Below are 23,572 nucleotides of genomic sequence, written 5' to 3'. Positions count from 1 at the left end.
GGGCTTGGGAACCAACCGACAGTTCGTCAGCTTGTTTGGCTCATCAAACAAAAGAAGCTCGACCTGGTGTTCATTATAGAATCTAAACTCAAGACACCAGCATGGACACCAATCCTTGGGCAGATTGGTTTTGAAAAGTTTTTTTCGGTTGAAATAGTGTGCTGATCTTAGAAAGAAGCTGGCTAAGCTTCAGAAACCCCATTGTATTGCCACCACTAAAGACCAACAAAGAATAGTAAAAGAAGAGCTTGATGATCTTCTTAAGAAAGAGGAAATTATGTGGAAACAGAGGTCCAAAGTAGACTGGCTTACTGAGGGTGATAGAAACACCAGTTTCTTCCATAGAGTGGCGGATGGGCATAAAAAACGGAACCATATCCGCGAGATCCAAAGGTTGGATGGTTCCGTTACTAGAAAGTACGAGGAAATGGATCTCATTTTCAGACAATACTTTCAGGAGCTCTTTTCAGCTGGCCCTAATCAGAATCCCACAGAGATCCTTCGCTCCATCGAGCCGGTGGTGACTGAAGAGATGAACAATATACTACTGACGAGATTGTTAAAGCCTTGAAATAAATGCCTCCTCTCAAGGCCCCTGGGCCAGATGGTATGCCTGTTATCTTTTACTCATCGTATTGGTCTCATGCTAAATTTGATGTGCTTCCCACTGCTCTTGTTGTCCTTAATAATGGGGCTGATCCTGGTCTTATTAATTCCACTTTTTATGTATTATTCCAAAAAAGAAAAATTGTTGTGTTCCTGCTGAGTTTAGGCCTATATGTCTCTGTAATGTCATTTATAAGATTATATCCAAGGTCATTACAAATCACCTTAAACAGTGTTTTCCTGCTATTATCCATGAGAGTCAGTCTGCTTTTGTCCCTGGTCGTCAAATTACTGATAATGCTTTGTTAGCGTTTGAGATTTTTCATATGATGAAAATTAACAAAGTTAAGTCGAAGGGTTGTTTTGCCTTTAAATTGGATATGGAAAAAGCATATGATAGGGTGGAATGGGGTTTCTTAGATGCTATGATGAGGCAGCTTGGTTTTCACACTTCTCTTGTTAATCTTATCATGCGATGTGTTTCCACTGTTTCTTTTCGCGTTTTAGTTAATGGCAGCCCTGGTGACTCCTTTAAACCTAGTCGTGGTCTGAGACAAGGAGATCAGATGTCGCCCTTTCTGTTTCTCTTTTGTGCAGAGGCCCTCTCGGGACTTCTTAGGCAAGCTGAAGCTAGACATATTATTCATGGAGCGCGTCTGTGCAGAACAGCTCCTAGGGTTACTCATCTCTTGTTTGCAGATGACTGCATCATCTTCAGTAGAGCTTGTTCTGAGGAGATCGAAGCTGTGAAGGTCATTGTAAATCGGTATAAAGGAGCTTCGGGTCAAAAAGTGAACCTTGATAAATTAGCCATTTCTTTTAGCGGTGGAGTGCTAGAAACGTCGAAGTAGGAGCTTGCAAATCAGCTAGGGGTTCAGTGCGATAGACATCATGGCAAATATTTGGGAATACCTAGCACGGTTGGTAGATCCAAAGTGGAGATCTTTCAGATGCTAGTGGATCGTACGAGGAAAAAGGCTAAAGACTAGAAGAGACGTTTTCTCTCGGGAGCAGGAAAAAGTATTCTGATTAAGTCTGTGCTTCAATCCATCCCCACCTATCTCATGAGCTGCTTCGCCATCCCTGATCAGATTTGCCAGAGACTTAATAGTGTGGCTGCAAGGTTTTTCTGGGGTCAAAAGAATGAAGAAAGGAGAATTCACTGGAAAAGCTGGAGAAAGCTTTGTATCCCGAAGAAGGATAGGGGAATGGGTTTCAGAGACCTAAGCTTGTTTAATCAAGCAATGTTGGCAAAGCAAGCGTGTCGGATCCTCCAGAATGGTACCACTCTTTTAGCTCGCTCCCTTAAAGCTAGATATTTCCCTCGATCGGACATACTCCTTGCTAGTAAAGCCCATAATCCTTCTTTTGTTTGGAAAAGCTTACTAGTTGGACGTGATCTTCTCCTCGAGGGATTAGCTTGGCGTGTTGGAGACCGCACTAGAATTCGTATCGGTAGGGATGCTTGGTTACCGGATGGAAGAGAAAATTTTAGACCTGCTCGTGTTAATGAGCAGTGGGCTGATTTGAAGGTTGTCGATCTCCTTTTGGACAACTAGCTGACCTGGGATTTGGACAGATTGGACTCTATTTTGCCGGCAGAAGATCTTTAGAAGTTTTCGGATTCTTTGGCTGTGAACCCCTCCAATCCGGACATGCCTATTTGGCCAAATGGAAGGTATAATATGTACTCTGTTAAATCTGGCTATCTTCTTGCTTGTGAAGTCAGAAATCAGGATGTTGCTTCGTCATCAAATGATTCTTCCTGCCTTTGGAATTGGATTTGGGGGTTGGAAGTCATTCCTAAGGTTAAATTTTTCTTGTGGAAGTGCTTGGTGGGGGCTCTACCTACGGCTCGAGCTTTAATGGACCGTTCCATTCCTGTGGATCCATTTTGCCGAAGATGTGGACAGTGTACGGAAACTATTGAGCATGCTCTACGGGACTGCCTTTGGGTTTCTGATTTATGCCTAATTGTTCTTATTTTGGGAGGTTTGTTTGTGCTATTCTGAGCTTATTTGTTCTGGAATCTGGTGTGTTTATGAGTCTGTTGATGTTTTGTAGGAGATTCTGATAAAATAGGAGGAAGAATGCTATGTTGGAGATTTGGATCAGAAATTGCTTATTTGGGCTCAAAGTGGTGCCCAGCGCTGGCAATCCATCGCTAGCGCTGACAACACTCCCTAGAGCGGTCAGGCAGCCAGAGCTGAACAAATTCGACAGAGCTGAATTCATTCACCAGAGTAGAATTCCAGAGTTGTCCAAAACTCGCCAGAGCTTAGGGATGACAATCTACCCGCGGGTAACGGATATCCGCGAAAACCCGAACCTATTAGGGTGGGTTTGGATACAATTTGATATCCACGGATAGTTTCGTGGTTGCAATTCACTATCCATTTAGTTCGTGGGTATGGGTTTGGATACTTACTATCCATACCCGCGAAACCCGTTTACCCGTGAAAAATACCCGCCAATTACCCGTCAATTATCCGCCGTCAATTATCCACCAAAAATTCCATAAAATATGGACTTTGAATATATATTTTGAGATTATGGGCTAGCATATTATATCTTAAAATAGGCCCAAACAGAAACTGAACTAAGGCCCAAATTCTAATAGTATAATTTAAAGGGGTTATTGCCAGAAAATACATATACTTTGTTAATTTTCTGGTTTATATCATGACCTTATAATTTGGCTAGAAAATACATCAATTTTCAATTTAATTGCAATTATAACATGACTTTATAGTCTGGCCAGAAAATACACCAAGTTTCAATTTATTCTCAATTATAACATGACCTTGTAATTAATTTAGTATAATAATATCAAGTTTAATACATTAAATATTTTTAATTTTCTTTTCATCTCACAATATACTATACATAAATACACATATATTTGATAAATATACATCTATATGTAAATAATATGTAATATTATTTACTTTTTAACATAGTTTCTATTATATATGTACGTAATTTTTTTTATTGGTCCTAATATTTTATAATTTCATAATTTAAATAAATAAATACTTATTATATATATAATATATTAATAGAACATTAAAATCAAATTTATATATATATATATATATAACAAGATATTATATTGATGGCTTAAAAATACATACATATATATATATATATATATATATATGTTATGAAATAATTAATCATCTAACTTAATTTTTATAAAAATTAATCAATCAATTATAAATATTTTGTACATAACAATTTAATATAAATACAATAAATATTAATACATCTATGATGAAAAATAATCTAAATAAGGTCATGTTATAATTGAGAATAAATTGAAACTTGGTGTATTTTCTGGCCAGACTATAAAGTCATGTTATAATTGTAATTAAATTGAAAATTGATGTATTTTCTGGCCAAATTATAAAGTCATGATATAAACCAGAAAATTGACAAAGTATATGTATTTTCGGGCAATAACCCCTAATTTAAATTTGAATTTTGTTGAGCAATTATAGAATTTTGTTGGATTTTATATTTTAGTTTATGAATTTGAATTTAAACATTGTTCTTTGTGGATTTCAACATAAGGATTTGAACTATGTTATTTGTGTTGATTTTTTTTTTCTATTAAATTTGTTGTAAATTTATATTTAAATTTTATTTCGTGAGTATCCAGTGGATAGTAGATGGCAGGTATCCGACGGTTAGTGGGTATCCGGCGAATAGCGGGTGACGGATACCCGCCGGATAGCGGGTTCGTGGATACCCGACGGGTAGCGGGTATCCGTAGGTAGTGGGTTTGGATACCATTTGATATCCATGGATAGTTTCGTGATTAAAGACCACTATCCATTTAGTTCGTGGGTATGGGTATGGATAGTCACTATCCGTACTCGTCGTACCCGACTGCCATCCTTACCAGAGCTGCCTATGTCTCCAGAGTTGCCTACGTTTCCAGAGCTGACCAAAACTCGCCAGAGCTGCCTACGTTTCCAGAGCTGACTATGTCTCCAGAGCTCAGCGCATCCAGAGCTGACAATCCCTAGCCAGAGCTGACTGCATCCAGAGCTGGCAATCACGCGCAAGGCCGTCAGCACTGCTCCAGAGCTGGCAATCACTCGCCAGCGCTGCCGTGACTTGCCGAGTACTTTTTCCCAACCTGCACTCTCTTGTGCGCGCACGGCTCTATCTTTTAAGCCCAGATTTGATGGGCCCTCTTGATTGACTTTAGGGTTGATGAAAGGCAGTCTATAAAAAGGACTTAACGGTTCATGATCAAAATCAATCTTCTGCCTCCGGCACCAAAAACAGTTTAGGGTTTTTCTAGTTTTCAAAGTTCTTTATGTTTTCCGAGATTTTGTTTTAGTTAGCTTTCAATTTCCGTTTTGCTTTAATTTCCCGTTTCGAAGTTGTAATTAGTGACAGTGATTCGATTCTCGGTATTTCTTATTTACGTTAACTTCTTTGAACTTGCATGAATTATGTTGAGTTTTCAATTTGCAATTTCATTTCTGTCAAATTAGATTAGAAGTTTTTATTTACAGTTATTTAAATTCTTGGCGTAGTAGCTTTTAATGAATTGTTAAAGTGTTTGTATTTGTAATTGTAAAGAAAGTCGAGTCTTGCTGATCCTTGAGTTTGTATTTTTGATGAATTGTTCTTGTTAAAGTTTCACTCTTTTGTAGCTTTCTTGTTATCGCGTGTTTCCTATCGCGCTTTGAGTTTAACTTTGTCAATTGTTCTCTCATCAGTTCAAGTCCCCATCACTGATTGAATGAATTGAATATCTATTATCTTCAGACAAATGTTTATTGTCTCATTCATGTTTGTATCTTACTCTGTTGAGTTTAGATTGTGAATTGTTTGAGCATATGTTTAGGGGGAACGTTACTATCTGATCACTCGAAGTCGTGGAAGAAGAAACTCATTATGAACAATCAGTCGGTTATGGTTAAGTGCAGCACATTGTTGTGAACTTTACAGTATTGTTGAAAACGCACTAAAATCTTCAACTGAAGTGATCTTAACTGTAACTGATAGGAACTGAGATGATATTTTATTGAATACGGAGACTATGTTTTTCTTGCTGAACAAGATTTATTCAAATTACCTTTTGAATATATCTTATTCTGACCTACACATGATTTGATTTCTTCTTCTGCCCCTTTTTCATTATTAGAGATTACGCCAAATATTCTTCATCATTTAAAATCTCTCATTTTAAGAAATTTCTCTGACGGGCATTTATTACAGCTTTAAAAAATCATTAAATTCGACTTGGCGCGCGGATTTCAAACCGCCGATGTCTTTTCAATTGCCCTAAATAATTGTTCATCTCCCACGATTGCATTTTCTCCATCATAACGCCCTCTCTCTCACAACTAATCAATTTTCTCTCCCTCTTGCATGCAAACTAATCTCTAATCCACAGCACCCTACTGTGAGATTGTCCTACGCAAAATTTGTCTTCTACAGATACACAAAAATGGCAAAATCTGACGGAAAGAAGTCTGGCACCAAGAAAATCTACTGCACCACCAAAAACATCAGATATGAACAGTCAGTAGACACTCCATCATTTCAGACAAAGCCGGAACACGCAGAAGCAGAAGAGATTCTGACTCGACATCAATGGATGACCTTTGTAACCTGAGAAGTGGATTATCTACTCACTGCTACAGTCAAACAATTCTATGAGAATTTGCGATTCAACGAATCAGGCGAACTCCTCTCCACAATCACAGTTTACACCTCTTCATATCTCTCGAATGAACATGAGGAAACTCTTAATGTTACAAACATTGTCAGAGAGCTGTTCAACCTCTCGCACATGGTCCGTCACTCTCATCCCTCTCAGATGAGGAAGCCAACGCCACTCTCAAAATGGCAATGAAGGAGACAAACGAGTCTACTGAAGGAACCCTTGTTTTATCTCTTCTAAAGCCTAGATTCACACTGCTAGGCAAAATCATTCAAAAATGTTGGATTGGCGCAACGGGAACCACAGATAAAGCGTCTCAACCCCAGAAAAATATTCTAGCTGCTCTTTTGACGGAAGGACCTTACAACTGGGAACAGGCTTACCTCGATCTTCTTTTCAGCGAGCCTTGCAATTTCAAGCCTGCCAACTTGCTCTGACAGGGAAACATAGTTTCTCAAATCATCATCGAAGGGATGAAAAATTTTCCTCTCATTTACTGGCCGGAGATGCTGTCATTCACTGATGGTTTTCGGCTCTTTAAAGTGGCAAAAGGTGGACCTAAGCCTTCCAAGAAATCGAAGGTAATTGTTGTTTCTTCTCATGAAACTATTGAGTCGGAACCCCTTGAACCTCCCACTTATGAATGCCCCATTCCCTCTCCCTCCATTCCTGCCACAACTGTACCTCGCCGTCCACGTTCCTCACTCCTAAAAACATCATCCAAAACAGTCTCCAAATCCAAATCCAAAGTTGTCTCCAAACTCTCCCCCAAAACTCAACTCTCACTCAAATCCAAGGGAAAAGCTGTTCTACTGTCGCAGCCCGAAATCCCGACACTAGTGATAGTCGGGTACGAGTATCGATACGACTATTTTTAAAGAATAAAAGATAAGAAGAATAGGTCGAACATCAAGCGGAAGCTCACATCAAAGCATGCTAAGGAAAATATTATTAATTGAACCCAAGGGTAAAATCGTCAACGTCATTGTAACTTTTTAATTATCAGGAATTTCACGAACAAAAACAAAACAGGTATAGCTTATTTTTCATAAGGAACATAATATGCAGAGTATCGCAGAAAAAGGCGAACCAGTTACATGTATGGAGACACATAACCGTGAGTATATTACTTGATTCATATTCAAAGTAACTTCACATCAAGACTTTATCGATAAAAAGGAAATACGATAAAGCAAATACGTCATCTAACGATCCCCCACCAGCACCAGACCAATCTCACTCCTAGCTTAGCCTGCACATTTAGAAATACATGCAGGGCGTGAGTATATAATACTCAGTGGGCAAACGCCGAAAAAAACAAGAAAGGCGCTCTTAGAGCTATAAGTTTGAAACTTGCCACATCTCAGCAATACACAGAAATAAGTTAGTATCAATGAATCTGTGCATGCAGTTTTCATAATCAACATCATAAATAAGTAACTGCGCAGTTTAAACATTCATCATGTATGTACCACATCCACTACTCATCATCAAAGGTACTGAGAAGTAGGCCTCCCTCTCAAGTACCGTGACCGGCCGACCCGAAGACGGCTCACAGTCACCTCTGTGCACAAAATCCCGCTTGTGGCAGGACCGAATTCGTCTCATCAGTAGAGGGTAACACACAAGCTCAACATCGAAAATTGGCAAGTCAAACGGTTCTCAAATATCATTTATCTCAAAACATTTGTTAATCTCATAACATCATTATATCATTAAATCATTTTAGAAAGCTCGAATAATATTGTATACTCAAAATATTGCCCACCTGAAGACCTTACTCAAAAACTCCCGTCAAAGTGGAGTTACTTACTTCCTTGCTCTGCTCGTGTCTTCAGGGATCATCGTCATCATCGAAGGTTCATGTCAGAAAATGAATCTCGATTAGAAACTCATTGGCAAAATCTCATGCCTTAACTCATGTTTTATCTTATATTCTATCTCTTAATCAACTCTACATAAACTCTTTACTCATTTCAAATCCTTAAGTCCAAGGATAGGTTTCAAGAAAATCATGATTCTAAGTCTCGATTATCACTCATATAAGGCTCGTCTAATATCATTCAAACACTTAGGCAACACAATCACATAAGGCACATAAGAAAATACCATCAAACGTCATCAAGACATGTTCTGTTTTTACACAGACTCGACTTCAAACTTTAACACGTTCTGACTCCGACATCCCCTGGACTCCAGACCCATACCAAAAGAAAGGTATTTGAGTCTAGTTTCATTTAAAAAAAAGTAGAGTCAGAAACTACAAGTGGTTTGGGAGATATGGCGTTTTTACCAAGGTCTACCATATTCGGCAGTTTTGAGCAATCGGAAACATTGATTTTTCTAAAATAGTAAACGTTGTCAAACTGAGCTCAAATTTGGTGGATATCTAGCCCATACAGTAAGGTTGATACCATAAAAATTTGGAAATCTAATTCACACAGGAAGTCACTGAAATGAATGACTTTGTCCCCTGTTCTCTGAAATTCCCGGCAGAAATGTGCAGATTTGGTTTTGCATTTTATAAAAATAGTAAATCAAGTCCAAATGACTTGAAATTTTACAGAGGTTCTCAAGACTCATGTAGGGACATTCTGTAAAATTTTCAAAGCTTTTTGATATCGACAAACCGTCGATCACAGTAGGTCAGTAGCCTACGAAAAATCACCAAAAATTCATTCCCAACTCTTAAATGCTCAAATTAACATTTATACAAAGCAACCACATCAAAACTCATTTTAAGCACTTAAAGCACTTAAAAACATTCAAATACATCAAAATACTCATAATACTCAATCTTGACTCTTTTCTTTCATCATCCACTCAAATCTCAAGGAAAACGTTTCTACAACGTATCAATCAAATTCTCTTTTCAATCTCATGCTCAAAATTTCTCAATCATTCATTATTGACCTCATACATCATGTAACTCATTTTACACATATATTTCCCTTTTTATCATGTAAACTAACTCTAGTGAAAAACTCATATATCATCATAAAATTCTCAACAAAAGCATGACAACTTCACAAAATGATCATAAATCAATTTGACCTCATTTTATCATTCGTTAACCCCACATCATATGAGAACTCAAAAACTCCTTCAAACTAAACTAAGTCCAAATTTTACTTAGCTTACATTAGACTTAATCAAACATATTAAAACACTACTATCATGCTCAATTACACATATCTTAAGTTAAATCACTTAATAGACACATAGACAAGAAGATCCTAATTTTTATTAAACTAACTCTAAGAATTTTATAACTCACATGATCTTTAATCTCATCATATATCATCAATTTTAGTCATTTAAACTCACATCAAAACCATCAATTCACAAATAAGGGCATATATACACATATCCCTAATTCTAGTAAACTACTCACACAAAACTCCAATTGACATCAATACTCAAATTACTCCATCAATCATCATCATATACACCTCATAGACTCATTTTCATCATCAATTCATCACCTCGATCATCACTCAAAAATTCCCAATTTGGGTAAACCACTCAACACCCAAATTTTTACATCACAAAGCATAGCTTTTCAAAACACACAAATCATTACCAAACTCACATAGATCATTTTTCTCACCTCAATTCAAGGAAGAAGAAGAAAAATTTTGAAGGGTAAGATACCCAAATTTTCGAAATTTGAAGGAAAAAGGAGGGGGTGATTTCTTGCTCCAATCCTTCAAATAAACTCATATACAAACTCATACAAATTATATCTATGAATATGGAGATCACTTACCCAAGTTTTCACCAATTATCCAAATTTTCTCTCACTATTCTTGAAACCAATCTTCAAGGATTCTCTTGAATTTAAGGAGATGGAAGTGTTTATGGAGGATTTAAGTAGTGATTTATGTGTTTGGCATACTTTGGTAGAGCTTCGGAGGTCTCATCTATGGCTAACAATGGAGGAAAGTAGAGAGATGAAGGGAGGGAGAGAGATGACCGAAAATGGGGTGGAGAAGAGAGAGGAAACTTTTGCAAGATTGTATTTGATTTGGATGATCTTGTGTATCTTTAAAGAGATTTGTAAATCTTAGGGAATATTTAGTAATTAATGGATGATCTCTCTCTCACTCTAATCTCTCTCTAATCTCTACACTCTCCATCTCATACTCTCAATTCTCTACTCTCTCAATTCTATACTTAGCAAAATTTAGGCATATAACATATGGTATGGGTAATTAAATAAAGTGTGTGAAAGGTGATCAAATAAAATCACAAAACTATGGTAAAGTCACTCATTAATAAAATACCACATCATAAATATTCATGTGACCAAAATAATAATTATAGCACTCATATTAGTGCACTCACATATATATAATATTCCTCTTCGTAGGAAGGAAAATAATTAAAAAAAATATTATGCTCGGAAAAATTTTCATAAACCGGCATCATTCGATTTCTCGATAAAAATAAACTGCACTTGCTTTGTAAACTTAATAAAAATTCCAAGTGCTAAGGTCTCAAATAAAAATCATAATCACTTGGTCATAATGACACACGTCACAAAATCACATAATCACTCAGTCACGTAAATTCACATAACATCACATCAAAGCAGTCGGCAAACACAAACAGACTAAACGTCTCTCTCTAACCGACTATTTTCATCGAGGTTCTCACTCTTTCTTCCTCGGCTCTATATCCAACTCAGTATTCCTATTTTTCTTAATAGGACAGTCAATCTCTAATAATTCAGTATCCGGTAACTCTATTCCCGGTAGTTGGAAAAATAAAATCTCAGCTCAATTCAATCAGCATCTCTATCTCAACTCATTTCTCAAATCTCATCACTCTAATTCCATCATCGGTTTATTCACTCGTATCTCTATTTAAAAGACAATCCGTCTTATCTACTCATAAAAAAAGTAGTCTCGTATTTCGACATCTCGGTACTCTTATTAGTGTTAAGACACTATCTCACAACATGAGGAAAAGTACGGGGTGTTACATCCTACCCCCCTTAAAAAAAATTTCGTCCCGAAATTTGAGTTATTCTTCTTCGGGAAAAAGCTCTGGGTACTTCTCTTTCATCTTCTCTTCAACTTCCCATGTTGATTCTTCTTGACTATAATATCTCCACTGGATTTTCATCAAAGGAATCGATTCGTCCCTCAGTTATTGGATCTTCCAGTCCAGTATAGCATCAGGTCTATCTCTTCGTAGCTCAAAACTGGTTCCAGGGACACCTCTTCTTGATAGATGACGTGTTTTGGATTAAACACGAACTTTCTCAATTGAGAAAATATGGAAAACGTCATGGACGTTCGCGAAGCTCAGAGGCAACGCTAGTTTATAGGCTACATGGCCTACTTACTCTAATACATCATAAGGTCCTATGTATCTCGGTTTGAGTTCTTGTTAACTCGAAAATAACATGCTCCCCGAGATAGGGAAAACTCACATAATCATCGTTTCTATCATCAACAGAATCTATTCACAATTACTCAATTGTTGAGTTTTCTTTTCTCGATTTTGCTAATCAATGCCATAATTCATGGCTAAGTGGTCTCACTTCTATTGTGGAAGTCTCTAATAGGTATAATTGTATAAGGTTGCCAAAGTGGCGCCTTCACATGTTAACACGTTAAACATCCTTCTACGAAAGATGCCCTCTCTCGCTTCTTATTCTCCTATCAAAGCGTCGTTTCAGTCTTGGCATATCTTTATACTACCCACATGTGTGGTGTAAAGGGTGTCATGAGCTTCGCTCATAATCTCATTCCTCAACTCTTCTTTATCGGGTATACACACTCTCTTTTTAAACAAAAAGGCATTATCTGACATCTCTTCATAATTCTCTACTTTTTCGGTTCGAAACTTTATTCGCAATCTTTCCATCTTCTCATTCACTCTCTATGCTGTGACCAGTCTCAATCGTAGGTCAGGGGTAACGTTCAGCGCAGAAATTATTATTTCTGTCGTTTGTGGTGGTATTACTACCTCTAAATTCATCTTCTCGAATTCCTCGATTAGGTTCTCTTCTCGAGTAAGGAGAAATCCTAACTCTCCCTGATTCTTTCTGCTCAACGCGTCAATTACTACGTTAGCCTTTCCAGGGTGATAATTTATTTCACAATCGTAGTCTTTCATCAACTCTAGTCATCTTCTTCGTCGTATGTTCAGATCTTTTTGCTCAAAGAAATATTTGAGACTCTCATGATCGGTGTATATCTCACACCGTGCTCCATAGGAATGGTGTCTCCAGATCTTCAAAGCATGCACTACGGCTGCTAATTTTAAATCATGCGTCGGATAACTCATCTCGTGTGATCTCAGTTGTTGCGAAGCATACGCTATAACTCTTCATTCTTGCATCAGTGCACATCTTGGACCATTTCTCGATGCATCAGTATAAACTGCATACTCTTGATCCGCTTCTGGAATAGCTAACACTGGGGCTATAGTGAGCCTCTTTTTCAGCTCTTGAAAACTTCGCTCACATTCGTCCGTCTGACGGACTTGACTTCTTTCTTTAGCAGGTGCGTCAATGGCTTAGCGACTTCTGAAAAGCCCTCAATAAAACGTCGATAATACCCTGCTAATCTCAGAAAACTGTGAATCTCGTGCGGTGTGGTTGGCGATCTCCGCTCCTGTACCGCTTGAACTTTTGCTGGGTCTACTTCAATTCCTCTCGCAGAAACAATATGGCCGAGAAAATTGACTTCTTCAGGCCAGAACTTTCATTTGCTAACCTTGCTTAAAGCTTTTCAGCTCGTAATCTTTCTAACACGATCATCATACGCTCTTTGCGTTCTCGTTTACTCTTCGAGTAAATCAGGATATCGTCTATAAAGACTATCACGAACTTGTCTAGGTATTCGCGAAAAATGCAGTTCATGTGATTCATGAACACAGTTGGTGCATTCGTCAAACCGAAAGACATATCTTCCAAACATCCTTAAGTTTATAGTAATGCCATATTGCATACGCGATGTCGTCTTCGGAAATATCTTCCGACCGTATTTTCAGCTGATAGTATCCCATCCTCAAGTCAATCTGTAAAAAGGTGCTCGCTCTTCGTAGTTGATCGAATAGATCATCGATCCGGGGTAACGGATATTGATTCTTCAACGTTACTTTATTCAGCTCTCGATAATCGATACACAACCTCAAGCTTCCGTCCTTCTTTTAACAGAAAGAACTGGTGCTCTTCCACGGAAAAACACTGGGTCGAAAGAAATTCATATCTGGATGTTCTTGTAGTTGCAGCTTTAACTCTTGCAACTCTGTGAGGGTCATTCTGTACGGCGCTTTTGACGTCGGTACGGCGCTAGGTTCTAACTCGATCGTAAACTCAAGCTGTCGATCTGGGGAAAACCCGGTAAAGTCTTCAGGGAAAACGTCTTTATACTCTCGCACATCTGGTACGTCGTCAACGTTTGCCTCGAATTCATCTCTCTGGTTTAAAATATACAACATACGCGGTTGTATCTTTTCTTCGCAAGTGATCTCTTGCTTGCAGCGCCGAGATAATCGGCGTCTTCTTCCATTTTCTCACAATACCAATGTAGGAAATTGGTTCTCGACCAAATGGCTGAAAATATATTCATCTCTCCGTGCATTGTATCTTCGCACGATTTTTCTCTAACCAGTCCATTCTTCACATTTATATCCAAGTACCACATATGCATCAGTCTCAGATTTCTAATCTCGAGCTTAATCGATTCTAACTTAAATTCTAAGTTAGGGCATACGGATAAAACCGTAATAATTCTGTCTATGGGTATGGCTACTCTTTAGAGGTTGTGGAGCGAGCTCTATGTTCAGTGTCGAACAAATTACTACAGGCATACCTTTCGACTCGCCTACCTGTCACGATTCCTCGATTCTTGTCCGGTGCTTTCTACTTAAGCGCGAACAGTCTCTGATGATGAGGGTGATTTGCCTGCGGGGCTGGTGGTTGCCTTCTTGACTGACGCGGTCGATAGGCTGGCTGTTGTCGCTGTGGTGGAGGTAGCGGTAGGATTCCTTTCGTCGTCTTGAGTTGCGGCCGAAACTGACTCGGTCGTCATCCGCTTCCACTTTACTGACGATTCGAACACTGTTTCGAGTAGTGCCCGATCCTTCCGCAGGTATAATTGCTTATTCTGTCTCATCTTGCATTCTCTCAGATGTAATTTATTGCTCTTTGACAAGGCGATAACCCTTGCGGTCCTTGAAAGTTACTGCTTCTGGGGCAGTTGGGCCAACTTAAGGCTGTTTGTCTCAGTTCTGATGTCGCGGTGGCGTATTCTGACTCTGCCACGGCTTTTTGGGATCTTGACTTCGGTCGTCCCATTTTCTCTTTTCTTCTTGCCCGCATCCAGGAAAGGATGGATTGCACGTCTGAGTGCTCTAACTCGTTTGGGTGCTGAAGCTCAAATCACGTTCTCTGGCTGCATTGCCAGTTCTATATCAAACGCTCTATTTAATGCTTCAGTACACATAACCGCTCTCTGACTCGTTACATCGTCTCGTACCTCTTGTCTCAAACCTGATCGAAACAAAACTGACATCTTCTCCATCATCTCTTCTCGATATGTGGCACACCGGACCTAGTCGCGAAACTGACGTTCGTATTCAGCTACGGTTTTATTGCCTTATCTCATATCATCAACTCTATTTCTTGCTTCGGTCGGTTTTCTCTTTCTCGGTAAAAGTCTAAGGGAACATATATCAACCCTTAGAACTAATTCTCATAACTCACGAATCATAAGACTCTTACTCAACATCATACTATTTTCTCAATTCTCATAACTCATCGTCAAAGACATATTTCATGTCTATCAATGCAACATTAGCTCAAAACTCTACTCAAGCATAGAGACTCTCTGGTCATCATCATATAGACATATAAGAAAATTTTCTCTTTCGAGAACTCTTACTAATTGCGGGGCGTAACGAAAATAAAACATCCCCTAATACTTACGACGATGCTACATCTATGCTAGTCGTCATCTCAGTCTACTATCGTGGAAAACATTATTTGCTCTAGTCTGTCATCTCGATCTCCTTGAACTTGCTGTTGCCTATTCTGGCTTAGCATCACTTCTTCTCGTCCTCGAATTTGTTAGCTTGTTGCATACTTGGCTAATATAAGAAAATCCATAATCGAAACAGTCATGCTCGTCCCGTAATAATTATATTCTATGGCTGCTCCCATATATCGTGTTTCTTCCAAACACTCTTATTGTTATACCATCCTAGTTACCTAGACATTCCTAATTCTTGTCGGATGTGGTAGGGTAATAGGATGTGATGAATAAAAATTCTTGATTTTGAACAAGACGAGCTCAAGTAATGGAATGATTCCATAATAGCCAGTGCTATTTCAAGGATAATGAAGAAGTTACAATCAAGGCAAGATCAAAAGCTAGAACAAAATCTAGAACAAAAACTGAGATATGATATGATAGAAATAAATCAATACTGGAGGTAGAAACAATCCACTAGGTGGGAAAATGAATAAATTGTCCACTGTTAAAGCAAGGGATAAGGATTTCCAACACAAATGGCTCAGGCTCAATCACAGTGGATCTGGAAAAAAATTTCTCAATAGGAAATAGTTCATCTCCTGTTGGAGTTCAAATGGATGCAGAAAAAATTTAAATACGACCAAGCGGGATAGGGACTCAATAAGTCTACTCTCATGACTACTCTAGCGATGAAACGCGCGGTCCCGGTGAAAGTACCTCTATTTCAAAGTACTATTGGTCGATAGTATCTATGCATTCCATGAAGTCTCCATAACACGTTCGTCCTATTAGGGTCGTGTCCCTAAATCGCGATGAAAACTCTAACTCTCGTCGTATTATCTCAACGGTTGGTTTCTCTGTTCTTTTTCTTCATCTTCTTCATCTTCTTCTCGGTTTATGCTTGGTTCCCTCTTCTTTTCGGAGGTATACTACAAAAGGAAAAAGAGTTATATAACTATCGATCTCTAACTAACCGTTCGTCTTTGCAAAATACAAATCCTCGTTTCTCATTTCACTTCTATATCTCATTTGTGATCTCAAAGTTCTCAAAACTCTCATCCAGTCTATTTCTCGTCTATCATCGTTCGAAATTCTCATCAATCTCTATTTCTCATTTTTCATCATGCATCAGCATCATCATCATTCTCAAAGCTCTGCTAAAGATAGTGAAACTCACTAATCATAAACATCTCTTGTATATATATATATGGAAAATTGCCTCTCTATCGAGGTCTTTTACAAAAGTGAAGTCTTATGCACAAAAGTCCTAACTCCAAAATGATGCTCTAGGCTATACAAGCATCATACATACTAAGCATATATAGATCTAGGCTATACACACATACACACTATACTATGCTTCTCTACCTATATATATATATAACAACTATGCACCTATACATATATACGCGTCTACAAGACATACGTAATCACTAGGCATCATCTCTCGAGATCCAGCTCGTCGCCTCAATCAATACGGGCTGTCATAATCTGACTCATCCACTATCGGAGTATAGACAGGTGTCTCAGGAATAGGTATCCACGTATCAACTCCATCGGCAGTAGTCTGACGCTGCAGTGGCTGAGTCCAACCATAGCCGACCGTCATCTCTGGAGTCTCCTCCTCGGGGTCCTCCTCATCACTATCGGAGCGTGCCGGCCGAGATCCTCCCTCCTGAGCGTCTCGGTACGGTGAATATAGAATCGGGTGCATGTACGTCTGGAAGGCCAAAGTGCCAAGCTCAGGCAGCGGGGCAACCCTCGGATATGGATCGGAAGGAACATGCTGCGTCTCAGACTCAGTAGAATCAATCGGCTGTGTCGACTCAACAGGTGGCAATGGCAACGGTGTCGTCGCCGGTGTCAAATCCCAAGGCGGGAAATCAGCACTGGGAGAAGGAATAAGTGATACAAACGCAAACGGATCACGCTCAATCCCAGGTGAGTACGGCTCGAAAACCATCGGCTCTGGATCATCAGACTCGAGAGAAACTGAAATCGGATCAGCTGGGGGTAGAGGTGCCATCAGAAATCGGCTCCTCGAGAGGTGGAGGCTACAACAACTAGCTCCCTTCCCTGGGCTGGTCCCTCAAGCTCTCCTATACGGCGGTGAAGGCGGATCGCCATGAGCAAAATAACTGGTGGCTCAGCGTCGCGATGAAGCCACTAAGGTCTCCGTACATGATGCCCTCCAACCAGGTAGTATCTACGTACTGGGGCACTAAAGATGTCGCCCAGTCTCGCCACAAAGGTGGCAAGTAGTGGAATCAAAAGCGTAATGGCCTCCGCGCCATCGATCCCATAGGGAATAGCCCTCCTCCATCGTCGGTGATAGTGTGCCAGAAGTTCACCCAAGGTGTCATCCTCAGTCCGGGATATACTCCCTGAACCATCGCTGCATCGCTGTCTCGATATGACTCGGCATCCTGTAATATAAAACATCATATCCATTAGAAAATGGATGACGAAACTTACTTGGTACATCTCAATCAACAACATACTCGTCCTCGTTTGGTACGGTGGGGCATCGGCTATACTAGCCTCAACATTCCTCCTCATATTCCACATCAACTGCCTCATATCAGATTCCATCATCTCAAATAATTCCGTCATCAAAACAATTCATAACTCATTAGTAACCCAAACTCAGCTTTTAACAGAAAAGCAATAAGTAACAACATCAACCTCTTACCTCGTTAAGCCGGAGGAGATGGGGTGCTGGGGTTTCGTTTCAAACTGACTCTCTCAAACTAGCCTAAGAATTCAAATTAGACTAGTACTCAAGTTAAAAAGATACCAGTAATCAAAGGTTCAACTCAGTCAAGCAATAGACTCAGAGCAGATGACCTGCTCTGATACCACCCTGTCGCAGCCCGAAATCCCGACACTAGTGATAGTGGGGTACGAGTATCGATACGACTATTTTTAAAGAATAAAAGATAAGAAGAATAGGTCGAACATCAAGCGGAAGCTCACATCAAAGCATGCTAAGGAAAATATTATTAATTGAACCCAAGGGTAAAATCGTCAACGTCATTGTAACTTTTTAATTATCAGGAATTTCACGAACAAAAACAAAACAGGTATAGCTTATTTTTCATAAGGAACATAATATGCAGAGTATCGCAGCAAAAGGCGAACCAGGTTACATGTATGGAGACACATAACCGTGAGTATATTACTTGATTCATATTCAAAGTAACTTCACATCAAGACTTTATCGATAAAAAGGAAATACGATAAAGCAAATACGTCATCTAACGATCCCCCACCAGCACCAGACCAATCTCACTCCTAGCTTAGCCTGCACATTTAGAAATACATGCAGGGCGTGAGTATATAATACTCAGTGGGCAAACGCCGAAAAAACAAGAAAGGCGCTCTTAGAGCTATAAGTTTGAAACTTGCCACATCTCAGCAATACACAGAAATAAGTTAGTATCAATGAATCTGTGCATGCAGTTTTCATAATCAACATCATAAATAAGTAACTGCGCAGTTTAAACATTCATCATGTATGTACCACATCCACTACTCATCATCAAAGGTACTGAGAAGTAGGCCTCCCTCTCAAGTACCGTGACCGGCCGACCCGAAGACGGCTCACAGTCACCTCTGTGCACAAAATCCCGCTTGTGGCAGGACCGAATTCGTCTCATCAGTAGAGGGTAACACACAAGCTCAACATCGAAAATTGGCAAGTCAAACAGGTTCTCAAATATCATTTATCTCAAAACATTTGTTAATCTCATAACATCATTATATCATTAAATCATTTTAGAAAGCTCGAATAATATTTGTATACTCAAAATATTGCCCACCTGAAGACCTTACTCAAAAACTCCCGTCAAAGTGGAGTTACTTACTTCCTTGCTCTGCTCGTGTCTTCAGGGATCATCGTCATCATCGAAGGTTCATGTCAGAAAATGAATCTCGATTAGAAACTCATTGGCAAAATCTCATGCCTTAACTCATGTTTTATCTTATATTCTATCTCTTAATCAACTCTACATAAACTCTTTACTCATTTCAAATCCTTAAGTCCAAGGATAGGTTTCAAGAAAATCATGATTCTAAGTCTCGATTTATCACTCATATAAGGCTCGTCTAATATCATTCAAACACTTAGGCAACACAATCACATAAGGCACATAAGAAAATACCATCAAACGTCATCAAGACATGTTCTGTTTTTACACAGACTCGACTTCAAACTTTAACACGTTCTGACTCCGACATCCCCTGGACTCCAGACCCATACCAAAAGAAAGCTATTTGAGTCTAGTTTCATTTAAAAAAAAGTAGAGTCAGAAACTACAAGTGGTTTGGGAGATATGGCGTTTTTACCAAGGTCTACCATATTCGGCAGTTTTGAGCAATCGGAAACATTGATTTTTCTAAAATAGTAAACGTTGTCAAACTGAGCTCAAATTTGGTGGATATCTATCCCATACAGTAAGGTTGATACCATAAAAATTTGGAAATCTAATTCACACAGGAAGTCACTGAAATGAATGACTTTGTCCCCTGTTCTCTGAAATTCCCGGCAGAAATGTGCAGATTTGGTTTTGCATTTTATAAAAATAGTAAATCAAGTCCAAATGACTTGAAATTTTACAGAGGTTCTCAAGACTCATGTAGGGACATTCTGTAAAATTTTCAAAGCTTTTTGATATCGACAAACCGTCGATCACAGTAGGTCAGTAGCCTACGAAAAATCACCAAAAATTCATTCCCAACTCTTAAATGCTCAAATTAACATTTATACAAAGCAACCACATCAAAACTCATTTTAAGCACTTAAAGCACTTAAAAACATTCAAATACATCAAAATACTCATAATACTCAATCTTGACTCTTTTCTTTCATCATCCACTCAAATCTCAAGGAAAACGTTTCTACAACGTATCAATCAAATTCTCTTTTCAATCTCATGCTCAAAATTTCTCAATCATTCATTATTGACCTCATACATCATGTAACTCATTTTACACATATATTTCCCTTTTTATCATGTAAACTAACTCTAGTGAAAAACTCATATATCATCATAAAATTCTCAACAAAAGCATGACAACTTCACAAAATGATCATAAATCAATTTGACCTCATTTTATCATTCGTTAACCCCACATCATATGAGAACTCAAAAACTCCTTCAAACTAAACTAAGTCCAAATTTTACTTAGCTTACATTAGACTTAATCAAACATATTAAAACACTACTATCATGCTCAATTACACATATCTTAAGTTAAATCACTTAATAGACACATAGACAAGAAGATCCTAATTTTTATTAAACTAAACTCTAAGAAATTTTATAAACTCACATGGATCTTTAATCTCATCATATATCTATCAATTTTAGTCATTTAAACTCACATCAAAACCATCAATTCACAAATAAGGGCATATATACACATATCCCTAATTCTAGTAAACTAACTCACATCAAAACTCCAATTGACATCATATACTCAAATTACTCCATCAATCATCATCATATACACCTCATAGACTCATTTTCATCATCAATTCATCACCTCGATCATCAACTCAAAAATTCCCAATTTGGGGTAAACCAACTCAACCAAATTTTTACATCACAAAGCATAGCTTTTCAAAACACACACAAATCATTACCAAACATCACATAGATCATTTTTCTCACCTCAATTCAAGGAAAGAAGAAGAAAAATTTTTGAAGGGTAAGATACCCAAATTTTCGAAAATTTGAAGGAAAAAGGGAGGGGGTGATTTCTTGCTCCAATCCTTCAAATAAACTCATATACAAACTCATACAAATTATATCTATGAATATGGAGATCACTTACCCAAGTTTTCACCAATTATCCAAATTTTCTCTCACTATTCTTGAAACCAATCTTCAAGGATTCTCTTGAATTTAAGGAGATGGAAGTGTTTATGGAGGATTTAAGTAGTGATTTATGTGTTTGGCATACTTTGGTAGAGCTTCGGAGGTCTCATCTATGGCTAACAATGGAGGAAAGTAGAGAGATGAAGGGAGGGAGAGAGATGACCGAAAATGGGGTGGAGAAGAGAGAGGAAACTTTTGCAAGATTGTATTTGATTTGGATGATCTTGTGTATCTTTAAAGAGATTTGTAAATCTTAGGGAATATTTAGTAATTAATGGATGATCTCTCTCTCACTCTAATCTCTCTCTAATCTCTACACTCTCCATCTCATACTCTCAATTCTCTACTCTCTCAATTCTATACTTAGCAAAATTTAGGCATATAACATATGGTATGGGTAATTAAATAAAGTGTGTGAAAGGTGATCAAATAAAATCACAAAACTATGGTAAAGTCACTCATTAATAAAATACCACATCATAAATATTCATGTGACCAAAATAATAATTATAGCACTCATATTAGTGCACTCACATATATATAATATTCCTCTTCGTAGGAAGGAAAATAATTAAAAAAAATATTATGCTCGGAAAAATTTTCATAAACCGGCATCATTCGATTTCTCGATAAAAATAAACTGCACTTGCTTTGTAAACTTAATAAAAATTCCAAGTGCTAAGGTCTCAAATAAAAATCATAATCACTTGGTCATAATGACACACGTCACAAAATCACATAATCACTCAGTCACGTAAATTCACATAACATCACATCAAAGCAGTCGGCAAACACAAACAGACTAAACGTCTCTCTCTAACCGACTATTTTCATCGAGGTTCTCACTCTTTCTTCCTCGGCTCTATATCCAACTCAGTATTCCTATTTTTCTTAATAGGACAGTCAATCTCTAATAATTCAGTATCCGGTAACTCTATTCCCGGTAGTTGGAAAAATAAAATCTCAGCTCAATTCAATCAGCATCTCTATCTCAACTCATTTCTCAAATCTCATCACTCTAATTCCATCATCGGTTTATTCACTCGTATCTCTATTTAAAAGACAATCCGTCTTATCTACTCATAAAAAAAGTAGTCTCGTAATTTCGACATCTCGGTACTCTTATTAGTGTTAAGACACTATCTCACAACATGAGGAAAAGTACGGGGTGTTACATCCTACCCCCCTTAAAAAAAATTTCGTCCCGAAATTTGAGTTATTCTTCTTCGGGAAAAAGCTCTGGGTACTTCTCTTTCATCTTCTCTTCAACTTCCCATGTTGATTCTTCTTGACTATAATATCTCCACTGGATTTTCATCAAAGGAATCGATTCGTCCCTCAGTTATTGGATCTTCCAGTCCAGTATAGCATCAGGTCTATCTCTTCGTAGCTCAAAACTGGTTCCAGGGACACCTTCTTCTTGATAGATGACGTGTTTTGGATTAAACACGAACTTTCTCAATTGAGAAAATATGGAAAACGTCATGGACGTTCGCGAAGCTCAGAGGCAACGCTAGTTTATAGGCTACATGGCCTACTTACTCTAATACATCATAAGGTCCTATGTATCTCGGTTTGAGTTCTTGTTAACTCGAAAATAACATGCTCCCCGAGATAGGGAAAACTCACATAATCATCGTTTCTATCATCAACAGAATCTATTCACAATTACTCAATTGTTGAGTTTTCTTTTCTCGATTTTGCTAATCAATGCCATAATTCATGGCTAAGTGGTCTCACTTCTATTGTGGAAGTCTCTAATAGGTATAATTGTATAAGGTTGCCAAAGTGGCGCCTTCACATGTTAACACGTTAAACATCCTTCTACGAAAGATGCCCTCTCTCGCTTCTTATTCTCCTATCAAAGCGTCGTTTCAGTCTTGGCATATCTTTATACTACCCACATGTGTGGTGTAAAGGGGTGTCATGAGCTTCGCTCATAATCTCATTCCTCAACTCTTCTTTATCGGGTATACACACTCTCTTTTAAACAAAAAGGCATTATCTGACATCTCTTCATAATTCTCTACTTTTTCGGTTCGAAACTTTATTCGCAATCTTTCCATCTTCTCATTCACTCTCTATGCTGTGACCAGTCTCAATCGTAGGTCAGGGGTAACGTTCAGCGCAGAAATTATTATTTCTGTCGTTTGTGGTGGTATTACTACCTCTAAATTCATCTTCTCGAATTCCTCGATTAGGTTCTCTTCTCGAGTAAGGAGAAATCCTAACTCTCCCTGATTCTTTCTGCTCAACGCGTCAATTACTACGTTAGCCTTTCCAGGGTGATAATTTATTTCACAATCGTAGTCTTTCATCAACTCTAGTCATCTTCTTCGTCGTATGTTCAGATCTTTTTGCTCAAAGAAATATTTGAGACTCTCATGATCGGTGTATATCTCACA

At 38.3% G+C, this 23,572-nt stretch overlaps 1 protein-coding gene and 2 long non-coding RNA genes across 3 annotated transcripts; 1 reads left to right on the top strand and 2 right to left on the bottom strand.

Moving 5' to 3' along the window:
- Window positions 1–1,670: 1,670 nt before the first annotated feature.
- Window positions 1,671–2,165, top strand: LOC131018577 (uncharacterized mitochondrial protein AtMg00310-like). The gene has a single exon (XM_057947291.1). The coding sequence runs from the start codon at window positions 1,671–1,673 to the stop codon at window positions 2,163–2,165; it is 495 nt and encodes a 164-aa protein (XP_057803274.1).
- A 5,193-nt stretch (window positions 2,166–7,358) lies between these two features.
- LOC131013914 (uncharacterized) lies at window positions 7,359–10,886 on the bottom strand. The gene is made up of 3 exons (XR_009097906.1): window positions 10,062–10,886; window positions 8,061–8,124; window positions 7,359–7,544 (listed from the first exon to the last, which is right to left on the bottom strand). It is a non-coding gene; the product is annotated as an uncharacterized LOC131013914 (long non-coding RNA).
- A 7,568-nt stretch (window positions 10,887–18,454) lies between these two features.
- On the bottom strand, window positions 18,455–21,948 carry LOC131013912 (uncharacterized). Its single transcript, XR_009097905.1, has 3 exons — window positions 21,124–21,948; window positions 19,107–19,170; window positions 18,455–18,589 (listed from the first exon to the last, which is right to left on the bottom strand). It is a non-coding gene; the product is annotated as an uncharacterized LOC131013912 (long non-coding RNA).
- Window positions 21,949–23,572: the final 1,624 nt, after the last annotated feature.

Source organism: Salvia miltiorrhiza, chromosome 3 (assembly GCF_028751815.1).
Source record: "Salvia miltiorrhiza cultivar Shanhuang (shh) chromosome 3, IMPLAD_Smil_shh, whole genome shotgun sequence".
Classification (NCBI taxonomy): domain Eukaryota; kingdom Viridiplantae; phylum Streptophyta; class Magnoliopsida; order Lamiales; family Lamiaceae; genus Salvia; species Salvia miltiorrhiza.
The sequence above is the reverse complement of the archived record's forward strand: the minus strand, read 5'-3'. Positions and strand labels throughout refer to the sequence as shown.